Below are 14718 nucleotides of genomic sequence, written 5' to 3'. Positions count from 1 at the left end.
CACACGGATGAGGTGCTGGAGCAGCCTGCTGACTTCAGATGAGTGTCACATGGATGAGGCGCCGGAGCAGCCTGCTGACTTCAGATGAGTGTCACTCGAATGAGGCGCCAGAGCAGCCTGCTGACTTCAGATGAGTGTCACACGGATGAGGCGCCGGAGCTGCCTGCTGACTTCAGATGAGTGTCACACAGATGTGGCGGAGCAGCCTGCTGACTTCGGATGAGTGTCACACGGATGAGGCGCCGGAGCAGCCTGCTGACTTTGGATGAGTGTCACACGGAAGAGGCACCGGAGCAGCCTGCTGACTTCGGATGAGTGTCACCCAGATGAGGCGCCGGAGCAGCCTGCTGACTTCAGATGAGTGTCACACGGATGAGGCGCTGGAGCAGCTTGCTGACTTCAGATGAGTGTCACACGGATGAGGATGGAGCAGCCTTCTGACTTCAGATGAGTGTCACACGTATGAGGAGCCGGAGCAGCCTGCTGACTTCAGATGAGTGTCACACGGATGAGGCGCCGGAACCGCCTGCTGACTTCAGATGAGTGTCACACGGATGAGGCGTCGGAGCAGCCTGCTGACTTCAGATGAGTGTCACACGGCACGAGGCGCCAGAGCAGCCTGCTGACTTCAGATGAGTGTCACACAGCACGAGGCGCCGGAGCATCCTGCTGACTTCAGATGAGTGTCACACGGATGAGGCGCCGGAGCATCCTGCTGACTTCGGATGAGTGTCATACAGATGAGGCGGAGCAGCCTGCTGACTTCGGATGATTGTCACACGGATGAGGCGCCGGAGCAGCCTGCTGACTTTGGATGAGTGTCACACGGATGAGGCGCCGGAGCAGCCTGCTGACTTCAGATGAGTGTCACACGGATGAGGCGCCGGAGCAGCCTGCTGACTTCAGATGAGTGTCACACGGATGAGGCACCGGAGCAGCCTGCTGACTTCAGATGAGTGTCCCACAGATGAGGCGGAGCAGCCTGCTGACTTCGGATGAGTGTCACACGGATGAGGCGCCGGAGCAGCCTGCTGACTTCGGATGAGTGTCACACGGATGAGGCGCCGGAGCAGCCTGCTGATTTCGGATGAGTGTCACACAGATGAGGCGCCGGAGCAGCCTGCTGACTTCAGATGAGTGTCACACGGATGAGGCACTGGAGCAGCCTGCTGACTTCAGATGAGTGTCACACGGATGAGGCGCTGGAGCAGCCTGCTGACTTCAGATGAGTGTCACACGAATGGGGCGCCGGAGCAGCCTGCTGACTTCAGATGAGTGTCACACAGATGAGGAGCCGGAGCAGACTGCTGACTTCAAATGAGTGTCACACGGCACGAGGCGCCGGAGCAGCCTGCTGACTTCAGATGAGTGTCACGCGGCACGAGGCGCCGGAGCAGCCTGCTGACTTCAGATGAGTGTCACATGGCACGATGCGCCGGAGCAGCCTGCTGACTTCAGATGAGTGTCACACGGATGAGGCGCCGGAGCAGCCTGCTGACTTCAGATGAGTGTCACACGGATGAGGCGCCGGAGCATCCTGCTGACTTCGGATGAGTGTCACACGGATGAGGCGGAGCAGCCTGCTGACTTCGGATGAGTGTCACACGGATGAGGCGCCGGAGCAGCCTGCTGACTTCGGATGAGTGTCACACGGATGAGGCGCCGGAGCAGCCTGCTGACTTCGAATGAGTGTCTCATGGATGAGGCTTGGAGCTGCCTGCTGACTTCAGATGAGTGTCACACGGATGAGGGGCCGGAGCAGCCTGCTGACTTCAGATGAGTGTCACACGGATGAGGCGCCGGAGCAGCCCGCTGACTTCAGATGAGTGTCACACGGATGAGGCGCCGGAGCAGCCTGCTGACTTCAGATGAGTGTCACACGGATGAGGCTCCGGAGCAGCCTGCTGACTTCAGATGAGTGTCACACGGATGAAGCGCCGGAGCAGCCTGCTGACTTCAGATGAGTGTCACACAGATGAGGCGGAGCAGCCTGCTGACTTCAGATGAGTGTCACACGGATGAGGCACCGGAGCAGCCTGCTGACTTCAGATGAGTGTCACACGGATGAGGCACCGGAGCAGCCTGCTGACTTCAGATGAGTGTCACACGGATGAGGCGCCGGAGCATCCTGCTGACTTCAGATGAGTGTCACACGAATGAGGCACCAGAGCAGCCTGCTGACTTCGGATGAGTGTCACATGGATGAGGCGCCGGAGCAGCCTTCTGACTTCGGATGAGTGTCACACGGATGAGGCGCCGGAGCAGCCTGCTGACTTCGGATGAGTGTCTCACGGATGAGGCGCCGGAGCAGCCTGTTGACTTCAGATGAGTGTCACACGGATGAGGCTCCGGAGCAGCATGCTGACTTCAGATGAGTGTCACACAGATGAGGCGCTGGAGCAGCCTGCTGACTTCAGATGAGTGTCACACGGATGAGGCACCGGAGCAGCCTGCTGACTTCAGATGAGTGTCACACGGATGAGGTGCCGGAGCAGCCTGCTGACTTCAGATGAGTGTCACACGAATGAGGCACCAGAGCAGCCTGCTGACTTCAGATGAGTGTCACACGGATGAGGCACCGGAGCAGCCTGCTGACTTCAGATGAGTGTCACACGGATGAGGCGCCGGAGCTGCCTGCTGACTTCAGATGAGTGTCACACAGATGAGGCGGAGCAGCCTGCTGACTTCGGATGAGTGTCACACGGATGAGGCGCCGGAGCAGCCTGCTGACTTTGGATGAGTGTCACACGGAAGAGGCGCCGGAGCAGCCTGCTGACTTCGGATGAGTGTCACACAGATGAGGCGCCAGAGCAGCCTGCTGACTTCAGATGAGTGTCACACGGATGAGGCGCTGGAGCAGCCTGCTGACTTCAGATGAGTGTCACACGGATGAGGCGCTGGAGCAGCCTTCTGACTTCAGATGAGTGTCACATGGATGAGGCGCTGGAGCAGCCTGCTGACTTCAGATGAGTGTCACACGGATGAGGCGCCGGAGCATCCTGCTGACTTCGGATGAGTGTCACACAGATGAGGCGGAGCAGCCTGCTGACTTCGGATGAGTGTCACACGGATGAGGCGCCGGAGCAGCCTTCTGACTTCGGATGAGTGTCACACGGATGAGGCTCCGGAGCAGCATGCTGACTTCAGATGAGTGTCACACGGATGAGGCGCTGGAGCAGCCTGCTGACTTCAGATGAGTGTCACACGGATGAGGCGCCGGAGCAGCCTGCTGACTTCAGATGAGTGTCACACAGATGAGGCGGAGCAGCCTGCTGACTTCAGATGAGTGTCACACGGATGAGGCACCGTAGCAGCCTGCTGACTTCAGATGAGTGTCATACAGATGAGGCGGAGCAGCCTGCTGACTTCGGATGAGTGTCACACGGATGAGGCGCCGGAGCGGCCTGCTGACTTCAGATGAGTGTCACACGGATGAGGCGGAGCAGCCTGCTGACTTCAGATGAGTGTCACACGGATGAGGCACCGGAGCAGCCTGCTGACTTCAGATGAGTGTCACACAGATGAGGCGGAGCAGCCTGCTGACTTCGGATGAGTGTCGCACGGATGAGGCGCCGGAGCGGCATGCTGACTTCGGATGAGTGTCACACGGATGAGGCGGAGCAGCCTGCTGACTTCGGATGAGTGTCACACGGATGAGGCGCCGGAGCGGCCTGCTGACTTCGGATGAGTGTCACACGGATGAGGCGCCGGAGCAGCCTGCTGACTTCGGATGAGTGTCACACAGATGAGGCGGAGCAGCCTGCTGACTTCGGATGAGTGTCACACGGATGAGGCGCCGGAGCGGCCTGCTGATTTCGGATGAGTGTCACACGGATGAGGCGCCGGAGCAGCCTGCTGACTTCGGATGAGTGTCACACTCCCCGTCAGCCAGATGTCTTCCTCTATAACTAGTTGTTCATATGAACTAGTTTTTAAATCTAATCAAAGTCATTTTAGAAACTGTAGTTTTGAGTTAAGCAACATTTAAAACATATTGTTGTTGTAGTCTCCTCTTCAAGTGAGCCTTACCATCATCCTCGCTCCCTGCTATTGTTAATGGATTTACCAGTTCCTTTGATTCTAGTACAGTCTCAGTTTGGCTGCTGTTGTCCAGTTGGCAATGTTTCAGAGTAATCTTATCTGTATCTGGTCATTTTCAACACAATGGGCCTGGTTTATAGTTTGTGAGACAGGATACTTTGTCATACGTGCGACGGAGTGCCCTGTCATTTAGAAACATGTCTACGCTAAGTATTCCGGTGAAAGTGCCTCCGTTGACTCTGTGACAGAATACTTCCTCCAACACCATCAGAGGAAGGACTTGCAGTGTAAAGGCCCAAAGCATGAGCACCATTAGTGTTTTTGTTTGTCCAAAACCAACTCCTGCTTTGAAGGTTTGATATTGAAAAACAAAAAGGTTTGAAATGTTTGCTGGATGGCCGTCGTGGCTGGTAGTCCTGCCCATCAAACGTTTCCTACATTGACAGGAACCACCACGATATCAATGTTGAGAATTGTCCACAGGACTGGTGGACAACTCTAAAATTTAGGGAACTGCAGTCCCTAAGAACGTCCATCTGCCAAACTCTAAATCACGCCCCATATCTCTTAGAAAACAGTCTGAGCTATTCTGTGTTTATAAAATAGAATCACAAATATATACATTTTAATTCCATTTCACCACCTAAAGAAAGGAAGTATCTAATGTTGAACGATGAATACAGGGTCATAGCCCCGTTTCATCTGCAAGGAAAATACAGAATTGGTTCTGGCCCATATCAGCTCTGGGTTGTATACGGGATGAAATGACTCACAACTGGATCAGAGGGACTTCCAAATCTACACAGCAAGGAACACCTAGAAGTAACCTAAGCCTACTACCAGGTATCCAACTAAATAACAGATAAGAACTACATGAGACACAATACCCCTATATTAAAGTGAAAGAAAGACCTGCAAGTTAACTTTGGATACTGCCACAACACCAAACAAAGCATACATTTTGAATTGAAAATGTCCCACTGCTAGATCTACAAGTGAAGAACATACCTAGAACTGAGCCAGCCTAAGTGCCAGGTCTACAGGGAAAGAGCAGGTCTAGAACTGAGCCAGCCTAAGTGGCACATCTACAGTGAAAGAGCAAGTCTAGAACTGAGCCAGCCTAAGTGCCACGTCTACTGTGAAAGAGCAGGTCTAGAACTGAGCCAGCCTAAGTGCCACGTCTACAGTGAAAGAGCAGATCTAGAACTGAGCCAGCCTAAGTGCCACGTCTACATTGAAAAAGCAGGTCTGTGCCACATCTACAGTGAAAGAACAGGTCTAGAACTGAGCCAGCCTAAGTGCCACGTCTGCAGTGAAAGAGCAGGCCTAGAACTGAGCCAGCCTAAGTGCCACGTCAACAGCTAAAGAGCAGGCCTAGAACTGAGCCAGCCTAAGTGCCACGTCTACAGCGAAAGAGCAGGCCTAGAACTGAGCATTCAGTTCTAGGCCTGCTCTCTCGCTGTAGACGTGGCACTTAGGCTGGCTCAGTTCTAGGCCTGCTCTCTCGCTGTAGACGTGGCACTTAGGCTGGATCAGTTCTAGTCCTTCTCTCTTGCTGTAGATGTGGCACTTAGGCTGGCTCAGTTCTAGACCTACTCTTTCGCTGTAGACGTGTCACTTAGGCTGGCTCAGTTCCAGACCTGCTCTTTCGCTGTAGACGTGGCCCTTAGGCTGGCTCAGTTCTAGACCTGCTCTTTCGCTGTAGACGTGGCATTTAGGCTGGCTCAGTTCTAGGCCTGCTCTTTCGCTGTAGACGTGGCACTTAGGCTGCAGCCTAAGTGCCACGTCTACAGCGAAAGAGCAAGTCTAGGACTGAGCCAGCCTAAGTGGCACGTATACAGCGAAAGAGCAGGTCTAGAACTGAGCCAGCCTTAGTGCCACGTCGACAGCGAAAGAGCAGGTCTAGAACAGAGCCAGCCTAAGTGCCACGTCTACAGCGAAATAGCAGGCCTAGAACTGAACCAGCCTAAGTGCCACATCTCCAGTGAAAGAGCAGGCTATAACTGAGCCAGCCTAAGTGTCACGTCTACAGCGAAAGGGCAGGCCTAGAACTGAGCCAGCCTAAGTGCCACGTCTACAATGAAAGAGCAGGCCTAGAACTGAGCCAGCCTAAGTGCCACGTCTACAGTGAAAGAGCAGGCCTAGAACTGAGCCAGCCTAAGTGCCACGTCTACAGTTAAAGAGCAGGTCTAGAACTGAGCCAGCCTAAGTGCCACATCTACATTGAAAGAGCAGGTCTGTGCCACGTCTACAGTGAAAGAACAGGTCTAGAACTGAGCCAGCCTAAGTGCCACTTCTACAGCGAAAGAGCAGGCCTAGAACTGAGACAGCCTAAGGGCCACGTCTGCTGTGAAAGAGAAGGTCTAGAACTGAGCCAGCCTAAGGGCCACGTCTACAGTGAAAGAGCAGGCCTAAAACTGAGCCCACCTAAGTGCCACATCTACAGCGAAAGAGCAGGTCTAGAACTGAGCCAGCCTAAGTGCCACGTCTACAGCTAAAGAGCAGGTCTAGAACTGAGCCAGCCTAAGTGCCACGTCTACAGCGAAAGAGCAGGTCTAGGACTGCGCCAGCCTAAGAGCTACGCCTACAGTGAAAGAGCAAGTCTGGAGCTGAGCCAGCCTAACTGCCACATCTACAGTGAAAGAGCAGGCCTAGAACTGAGCCGGATCCACTGACACATCTTGAAAAGAAGGACAGACCTAGAACTCATACAGACTGACTGACACACCTACAAGGAAAAGCAAACCTAGAAGTGAGCTAGATTCACTGTTCCATCTCTAGGAAGCCGGCTCTTTCTATAGTATACCAAAAAGAGCTATACTGTGCAAAGGATCCAGGTGCTCTTCTAGGGGGTAGTGTGGTCGAGCAGCCTCTGGCTTATCAGAGAGGAGTGTTGGACATCTGCAATACACACACAGTCAATAAATGAGGCACACGACTCAATAAGGAGATCCACACCAATTTATAAAAATAACACTTTTCTTTATATAAGTTTAGGAACCAAGATTATAAAAATTAGGTAGGTGCTTTTCGAGTTATGTTTTTTACAGGTTGGAAAAATCAACATTTACTGCAAGTTCTGAAATGGTAAAGTTATCCTATGGACGAAAGGCATACACTGCATACAGGTACTTCACTGTCACTTACGAGGCCAATCTCCTGGACTTAAGGTGAGTATGGGGCAAGGTCCAAGGCAGCACTAACAGGTCACCTCGGGCGGCACTGGGGTCCCGGCTGCAGGGCTGCAACACAGCTTTGGGTACCCAATGTTAGTCAAAGGGGATCGGTCATGTCGAAAAGAGGCTGCAGGCTTAGACTGGGAAACCAGTCAGATTGAACCAATGAGGGGACCCAGGTCTCACGATGTACGGGGACATGGGGGCACCTTTAGTCCTCTTCTCCTCAGGATAAGGCGGCCTGGTGCAAGTTGCTTTAGGGCGTCAGGTTTTTGTCACCGGAGGCACTCACAGTAGAGGGGGCCTGCACACAGAGGCTGAAAGCAGTGTCGGTGAGCCTACAGTGGGCGAACCAAAGGTGGTTTTTGTCTCTGGAGGGCTGGGGGACTACGCTGGCACTGTTGGCCCACTTCAACTCGGGATAGGGGGGTACAGGTGCAGTGGTGCTTTCCAGTGTCGGGTTTCTGGTGGTCTGGAATCCTCTCAGGTCTCTTGGGGTGCCTGCGGGATACAAGAGAGCAGCTCTGCTACTCAACGGGAGTTCCTGGGTCTTGGGTGAATAGCTGGTAGTTCTCCCTAGCTTTTGGAGAAACAGCAGCTGCAGGACAAATTGTCTTTGGCGCAATTGTTGAGGATAGCAGGCAGGCCGGCAGGGGTGGCTAAAAGTCAGTTTCTGGATTTCGGTACTTGCTTATTGTGATTCTTCAGCAACTGTCTTCTTCTTTCAGGTTGGCAGGATCTGCCTTCCTGGTGCCAGGGGCTCCCCTGAATACTAAATTAATGGGCATTAGGGGAGTGTAGCGGAGTAGCCTTGGGGTCACTATGCCTCCTATATAACCACTTCCTGTGGGAAGTGGGCATATTCCTGTCCCAGAGTTTCTAATTCTGCAAGATGGCAGACTTTTACATTTTGCATCCACATCAGGTAGCCCACCTTAGGGGTGGAATTAACCTGAAGTGGACACTTCAAAGGGGTGCTGGATGGGGGGTGTAATCTCCTCACCTCTGAGGGAAGCCAGATTTTTCTCTCCAAGGTGGTGGGCTCTTTGAAGCTCCCTGCCTTCAAATGCTAATTTGCAGGTCATCCTGTGGGAGGGGGTTTAAACAACCTCTGTCCAAGCAGGCTTTGTTCTTGACCATAGGCGCTCACCCCTGGGGGTCAGAAACTCTTCTGTGGTAGCAGGCTGGTCGAGACCAGTCAGCCAACACACTGGTAGTTGGAAGGTTTTTCAGGGGGCACCTCTAAGGTGCCCTCTACGTACATGTAATATTAAATCCAACACTTCAATCAGTGTGGAATTCAAAAATACAGGAAGTGTGATACCAAACATCTTTAGTTTCAGTGAAGCCATCATGTAGCTGGGGAACTCGCATTTGTCCAGTGTCCAGCACATGTACTTAAAATGGCTTCTTTGGTCACCTGTCCTGGCAGCAATTGAACTGGCCATGTTAGACGGACCGGGAGGGTCGGCCGAGGACAAGGGGAGAGGTCTCCGGGGAGAGCCGTCTCCAGCGATCGTACAGACGAGTAACTTCCCCCCCACAGATGTACACCAAACAAAGATAAGGTTTAACGTTCTTTATAAGCAATCTTTAGGTACGATAGAGTGGTACAAGGAGGTCAGGACTCAGGGGTACCCTCGATTCTAGTCTCTTGGTTGGGAAAGGGGGTAGCGGGACAGTCTTGTTACCAATCTGGTAGATGCGATGATATGATGGATAGCTCACAATCCTCGAGCTCGGAGTTCTAGCTGGACGGGCCGCGGCAGCGCCAGCAGGTCCCGGTGAAGGTGGTCGTTACACGGTCCGCGGCAGCGCCAGCAGGTCCCGATGAAGGTGGTGGTTACAACGGTCCGCGGCAGCGCCAGCAGGTCCCAACGAAGGTGGTAGTTACAACGGTCCGCGGCAGCGCCAGCAGGTCCCAATGAAGGTGGTAGTTACAACGGTCCGCGGCAGCGCCAGCAGGTCCCAATGAAGGTGGTAGTTACAACGGTCCGCGGCAGCGCCAGCAGGTCCCGACGAGGATGGAGGATGCAGAAGGCCGCGGCAGCGCCAGCAGGCAGGATGATAGTTCACAAGGCAGGGCTACGGCAGCGCCGGTAGTCCGTCAAGGATGAGTTCTTCTCGGTGTCTCTCGACTCCAGGATACAACTGCCTTCCTGCTCTGGAGCTGCCCCAGTTATAGGTCTGGCGCCCTTTGATGTCCGGACCCTCGCACTTGGAGGTCGGGAGGTCCGGGATGAGGGAGTCCAGACACCCAGCAGGGGGGTGGAGCCAGCGCCCGGGGGAGCTGGGGGGCGATCGGCACCTGGCGGGGGAGAGCCATCGACACTTCTTTCTCCCATCGACCTGCCAAGTGGTCCGTTCACCTCCTGGGTGGATGGTGGTGCCGGGATGTCGGGGCCTGGCCAGGCCCAGGGTTAGGGTCGAGCTGAGGCCACGCGGCCTCGTGGTGCAGTGTCCAAGATGGCGGCCGGGCCGGGCGAGGGAGCCGGTAGTGGTTCGGCCCCATGATACAGAGATGTCCGGGGGCAGGAGTCCCGTCTGGAGACGGGGTGCGGGTTGTTTCTGTGGGTAACACCTGGAGGGCCGGGGCTTGGGCCCTGTCATGCGGGGAGGGAGCAAGCCCTTCATGTGGCCTGTCCAACAGGCCAGTACAGGGTATATCGGCTCATGCAGTTATGCCCCCACATGTAGTAGAACGCACCCTGCCTTAGGGCTGTAAGGCCTGGTGTAGGGGTAACTTGCCTATACTGCATGCAGTGTCTGCAGGCATGGCACACAGGACAGTGTGCCATGTCGCGTTTCCACTTTGGTCTGCACCAAAACATGCAGTCTGCAATGGCAGTCTGCATGACTTTAGTGGTGGGTCCCTTAGGGTGAAACAATACATACTGCATCCCTTAGGGACCCTCTTTAGCACCCAAGTCCCAGATAATGGGGGTACCATTTACTAGGGACGTAAAGAGGGTGCTAATTGTGTTGCCGATTGGGGTACAATTGAACAGTTTTGGGAAAGAGATCTGGCACTAGGACCTAGATGGCAGGAACCCAGTGCACCCTCAGTCAAAATTGCTCCAAATACCAGGCAAAAAGTGGGGGTGACAATGTCAGAAAGAGGCACTTTCCAACATCATCTACAAGGAAAGAGAGAATCTAAAAGTAAGGCAGCCCTAATAATACCTCTACTTCGAAATGAACCAGTCCTGGTGCCATATCACCATAGAAAGCATGTACCTAGAACTGAACCAAGCACACTGTCCTATCACCAAGAAAAATCAGATTTAGAAATGAGTCAGGTACACTATTGGCCCTCATTTAAACATCTCTGAATTTAGCATTTTGTGCATTAATCAGAATTACATGTGGAGCAGGAAAACAATGCTAGTTTCCCTTGTGCTTGTTAGAGTAAGAAAAACCCGGCATAATGAGTGGGAAAAAGGTGAGGTAATTCTCCATTTTAGAGGGGACAATTTGCAATAAAACAGTAACCCCGCACCTTGGAATTATTGTATTCTATAGATTAAATAAATCCAGATGCAGAGTTACTGCAGCTGTTTACCTCCTTGAAGGAGCTGAGTCTCTCATTTAAAAAAAGTTTCTATGTGGATTTAAATGTGAAGCATTTTCATATTGATTGTTTTCAAGCTAATGAAGTCATTTTGGGTTGGTGGAACTGGAGTCTTGCTGGAAAGTGGACCCATCAGATCTGCAGTTCTTCGGCCCTGTTTATTGCGGGGGAGCCGCTGAGTGCGCACTAGTTGACACACTGTGGCTCTGCCCATGAACAATCATTGGCGCTAGCCATCTGTCTTGGGGCTGCAACATTAGATGCATTGGAAGGCCTGATCGATTTAGAGCTGACCTCTTGAAGCAGATTGGATGTGCCCAGATATAGAAAATCATCAATATTCCATACCTGCTGGAAGAAAAGTCTCTTCACAGCAAGGCCATATTTGTGCTTTGCATAAATTAACTGATGCTATGGGCTTTTATATCCACAACACAAAAAAATGCTGAGCAAATCATCACACCATTACTGCTTACCTGGCATTCAGTTTGCTGAAAGTGCTTCCGCTTGCGTGCTGAAAGTGCTTCCACCTGCGTGCTGAAAGTGCTTCCACCTGCGTACTGAAAGTGCTTCCACCACACCAACAGAAGCACCTTTGGCAAAATATTCACCACAAACCCGGCAGAGATCTCCAGGTATTGTGAAAGGTCCTCTACTAGAAAGAGACAACCTATTCGGTAGTATTTTGAGCTAAATGTTTCTTCCTGTTTATTTTAACTTACATATATGTCAAACTAAAGTTTCATACTTTTAACCTAGATTTAACAGACCTAAATAATTTCATATCCAAAATGTTCCGCATAGAGAGCTCCCTGACCTACCTGAGAAGAGCTTAAAGTTCTGCCTGTTTGGAATGGGGTAGAAGTAGATTCATCAGGTAGCGGACACCAGTTAACTGGTGTAAACAGTTCTGCACACCAAAGTGATGAATATGGTTTGGTTCAGTTGCTTCATGTTTGTCAAATCCAGTTCTATTCATCTGTGTACGTTATACTGTGTGGATCCGCTTAGCACGGGATACCTGAAGTCGTCCTTTCTGCTTGTCTTCCCTCAGATGGCAGTGACCTTTGATGACCAGTTCCTCTTGACTGTCTCGGAGGACAGCGCCATGCTTGTCTGGAAGATATCCGACAAGGAAGGGCGAGGTTTGAAGCGGGAGAAGGAAGTAGGGTATGCCGAAGAGGTGCTAATCACCAAGACTGACATTGATGAGAAGGTAGGGTGGAATGAGTCCAGTCTGTGCTCTGGTGGGACTGGGAGATGAAAGTGAGAGAGTGTAAGTACGAGAGAAGCTGTAGAGTGGAAGGTGCATCACCTACGAGTGAGTGCCAGAAGCTACAGCGAGGAAGCAGGATACTGAGGATGGAATGAGAAGCTGCAACGAGCAAGGGATTGAAACGCCTGGGGACATGGCACAGGGATATGTGAGAACAGCTTTAGTTGGCAACAGATGAAAGGGAAAAGGTAGCCGTAGAGCAGAAATGAGAGAGTGAATAAGAGCAATGCAACAATAGTGAGAGTAAAAAAATTAGGATTAAGAGGAAAGAGGTATTGTACTTTAGAGAGTAATATCAAGGTCGTACATGTGGAAGAGAAGATATGGGTGCGGAAAACCGTGCCTCAAAGCCTACAGGCAGCAGGACAGGAGGCGGCACTACAGGAGCAGAAATCCACCGTGAAGTGGGAGAGGTAGAAAGAAAAAAAGAAAGGGATGGATATAGAGAAGTTGCACAGAAGGACTGATTGAGGGGTTAGGAACATATAGCACAGTAGAGGTGGTAGGAAAGAGGAATGTACGGAGGAAGGCCAGAGACTTGGGGAGGGGGGGGGGGCGAGGTTGAGAGTGCACTGCTTGGAATAGGATGGCAGAATGTGGAGATATAATATAGGGGGAGGCAAAAGGTGCCCTGTGTGGTTAAGTAATGGCAGTGAAGGATGGTTGGAAGCCCAGTAGCCAGAGATTGAATTTATGTATGTCTGGATGGATCAACAGTAGCTTGAATAGAACAATGAATACATGGATGGTTGGGTGGAGTAATGGGTGGAAATATCAATAGATTTTGGATTATCTAGTAATACCTGCCATCCCTTCTAGAACCAGGTCATGTTAGAGCTGAAGACCCGCGTGGAGGAGCTGAAGATGGAGAACGAGTACCAGCTCCGGTTAAAGGACATGAACTACAACGAGAAGATCAAAGAGCTCACCGAGAAATTCATTCAGGAGATGGAGTCTTTGAAGACCAAAAATCAGGTATCATTGTGGCAGCTCCCTCTGTACAATGAAAGGGTGTCAAGGGACCACATGCAGGGACTTGCATCACTCGCCTCCTCTCTTGAGTGTGAGGACATGGGACTAGGGTCACGGTTGCGGTCTCTCTTCTATGAAAAGGTGTCACAGGGCCACATGCAGGGAGTGACATCACTCGCCTCCTCTCTTGAGTGTGAGGACATGGGACTAGGGTCACGGTTGCGGTCTCTCTTCTATGAAAAGGTGTCACAGGGCCACATGCAGGGAGTGACATCACTCGCCTCCTCTCTTGAGTGTGAGGACATGGGACTAGGGTCACGGCTGCTGTCTCTCTTCTATGAAAGGGTGTCACAGCCACATGCCTCCTCTCTTGAGTGTGAGGACATGGGACTAGGGTCACGGCTGTGGTCTCTCTTCTATGAAAGGGTGTCACAGGGCCACCTGCAGGGAGTGGCATCACTCGCCTCCTCTCTCGAGTGTGAGGACTTGGGACTAAGGTCACGGCTGCGGTCTCTCTTCTATGAAAGGGTGTCAAGGGACCACATGCAGGGAGTGGCATCACTGGCCTCCTCTCTTGAGTGTGAGGACATGGGACTAGGGTCACGGCTGCGGTCTCTCTTCTATGAAAGTGTGTCACAGGACCAAATGCAGGGAGTGGCATCACTCGCCTCCTCTCTTGAGTGTGAGGACATAGGACTAGGGTCACGGCTGCGGTCTCTCTTCTATGAAAGTGTGTCACAGGACCAAATGCAGGGAGTGGCATCACTCGCCTCCTCTCTTGAGTGTGAGGATATAGGACTAGGGTCACGGCTGCGGTCTCTCTTCTATGAAAGTGTGTCACAGGACCAAATGCAGGGAGTGGCATCACTTGCCTACTCTCTTGAGTGTGACGACATGGGACTAGGGTCACGGCTGCTGTCTCTCTTCTATGAAAGGGTGTCACAGCCACATGCCTCCTCTCTTGAGTGTGAGGACATGGGACTAGGGTCACGGCTGCGGTCTCTCTTCTATGAAAGTGTGTCACAGGACCAAATGCAGGGAGTGGCATCACTCGCCTCCTCTCTTGAGTGTGAGGACTTGGGACTAAGGTCACGGCTGCGGTCTCTCTTCTATGAAAGTGTGTCACAGGACCACATGCAGGGAGTGGCATCACTCGCATCCTCTCTTGAGTGTGAGGACATAGGACTAGGGTCACGGCTGCGGTCTCTCTTCTATGAAAGTGTGTCACTGGACCAAATGCAGGGAGTGGCATCACTCGCCTCCTCTCTTGAGTGTGAGGACATAGGACTAGGGTCACGGCTGCGGTCTCTCTTCTATGAAAGTGTGTCACAGGACCAAATGCAGGGAGTGGCATCACTCGCCTACTCTCTTGAGTGAGAGGACATGGGACTAGGGTCACGGCTGCGGCCTCTCTTCTATGAAATGAGTCACCAGACCACATGCAGGGAGTGGCATCACGCGCCCCCTCTCTTGAGCATGAAGACTTGAGACTAGGGTCACGGCTGCGGTCTCTCTTCTATGAAAGGGTGTCACAGGGCCACATGCAGGGAGTGGCACCACTCGCCTCCTCTCTTGAGTGTGAGGACGTGGAACTAGGGACACAGCTGAAGTCTCTCTTCTATGAAAGGGTGTCACAGGGCCGCATGCAGGGAGTGGCATCACTCGCCTACTCTCTTGAGTGT

The 14718-nt window shown here is 52.4% G+C and overlaps 1 protein-coding gene across 1 annotated transcript in view; it reads left to right on the top strand.

Annotated features, from left to right (window-relative positions):
* Positions 1-14718, top strand: part of CFAP57 (cilia and flagella associated protein 57) — a 355646-nt gene that overhangs the window by 158604 nt on the left and 182324 nt on the right. The window contains exons 12-13 of the mRNA XM_085602986.1: positions 11843-12004; positions 12884-13039. Of these exons, the coding sequence (XP_085459112.1) occupies positions 11843-12004; positions 12884-13039 (318 nt within the window). The remainder of the gene's footprint in view (positions 1-11842; positions 12005-12883; positions 13040-14718) is intronic.

Source organism: Triturus cristatus, chromosome 4_2 (genome assembly GCF_964204655.1).
Source record: "Triturus cristatus chromosome 4_2, aTriCri1.1, whole genome shotgun sequence".
Lineage (NCBI taxonomy): Eukaryota > Metazoa > Chordata > Amphibia > Caudata > Salamandridae > Triturus > Triturus cristatus.
Note: the sequence above shows the minus strand (reverse complement) of the source record. Positions and strands in the feature narration are given on the sequence as shown.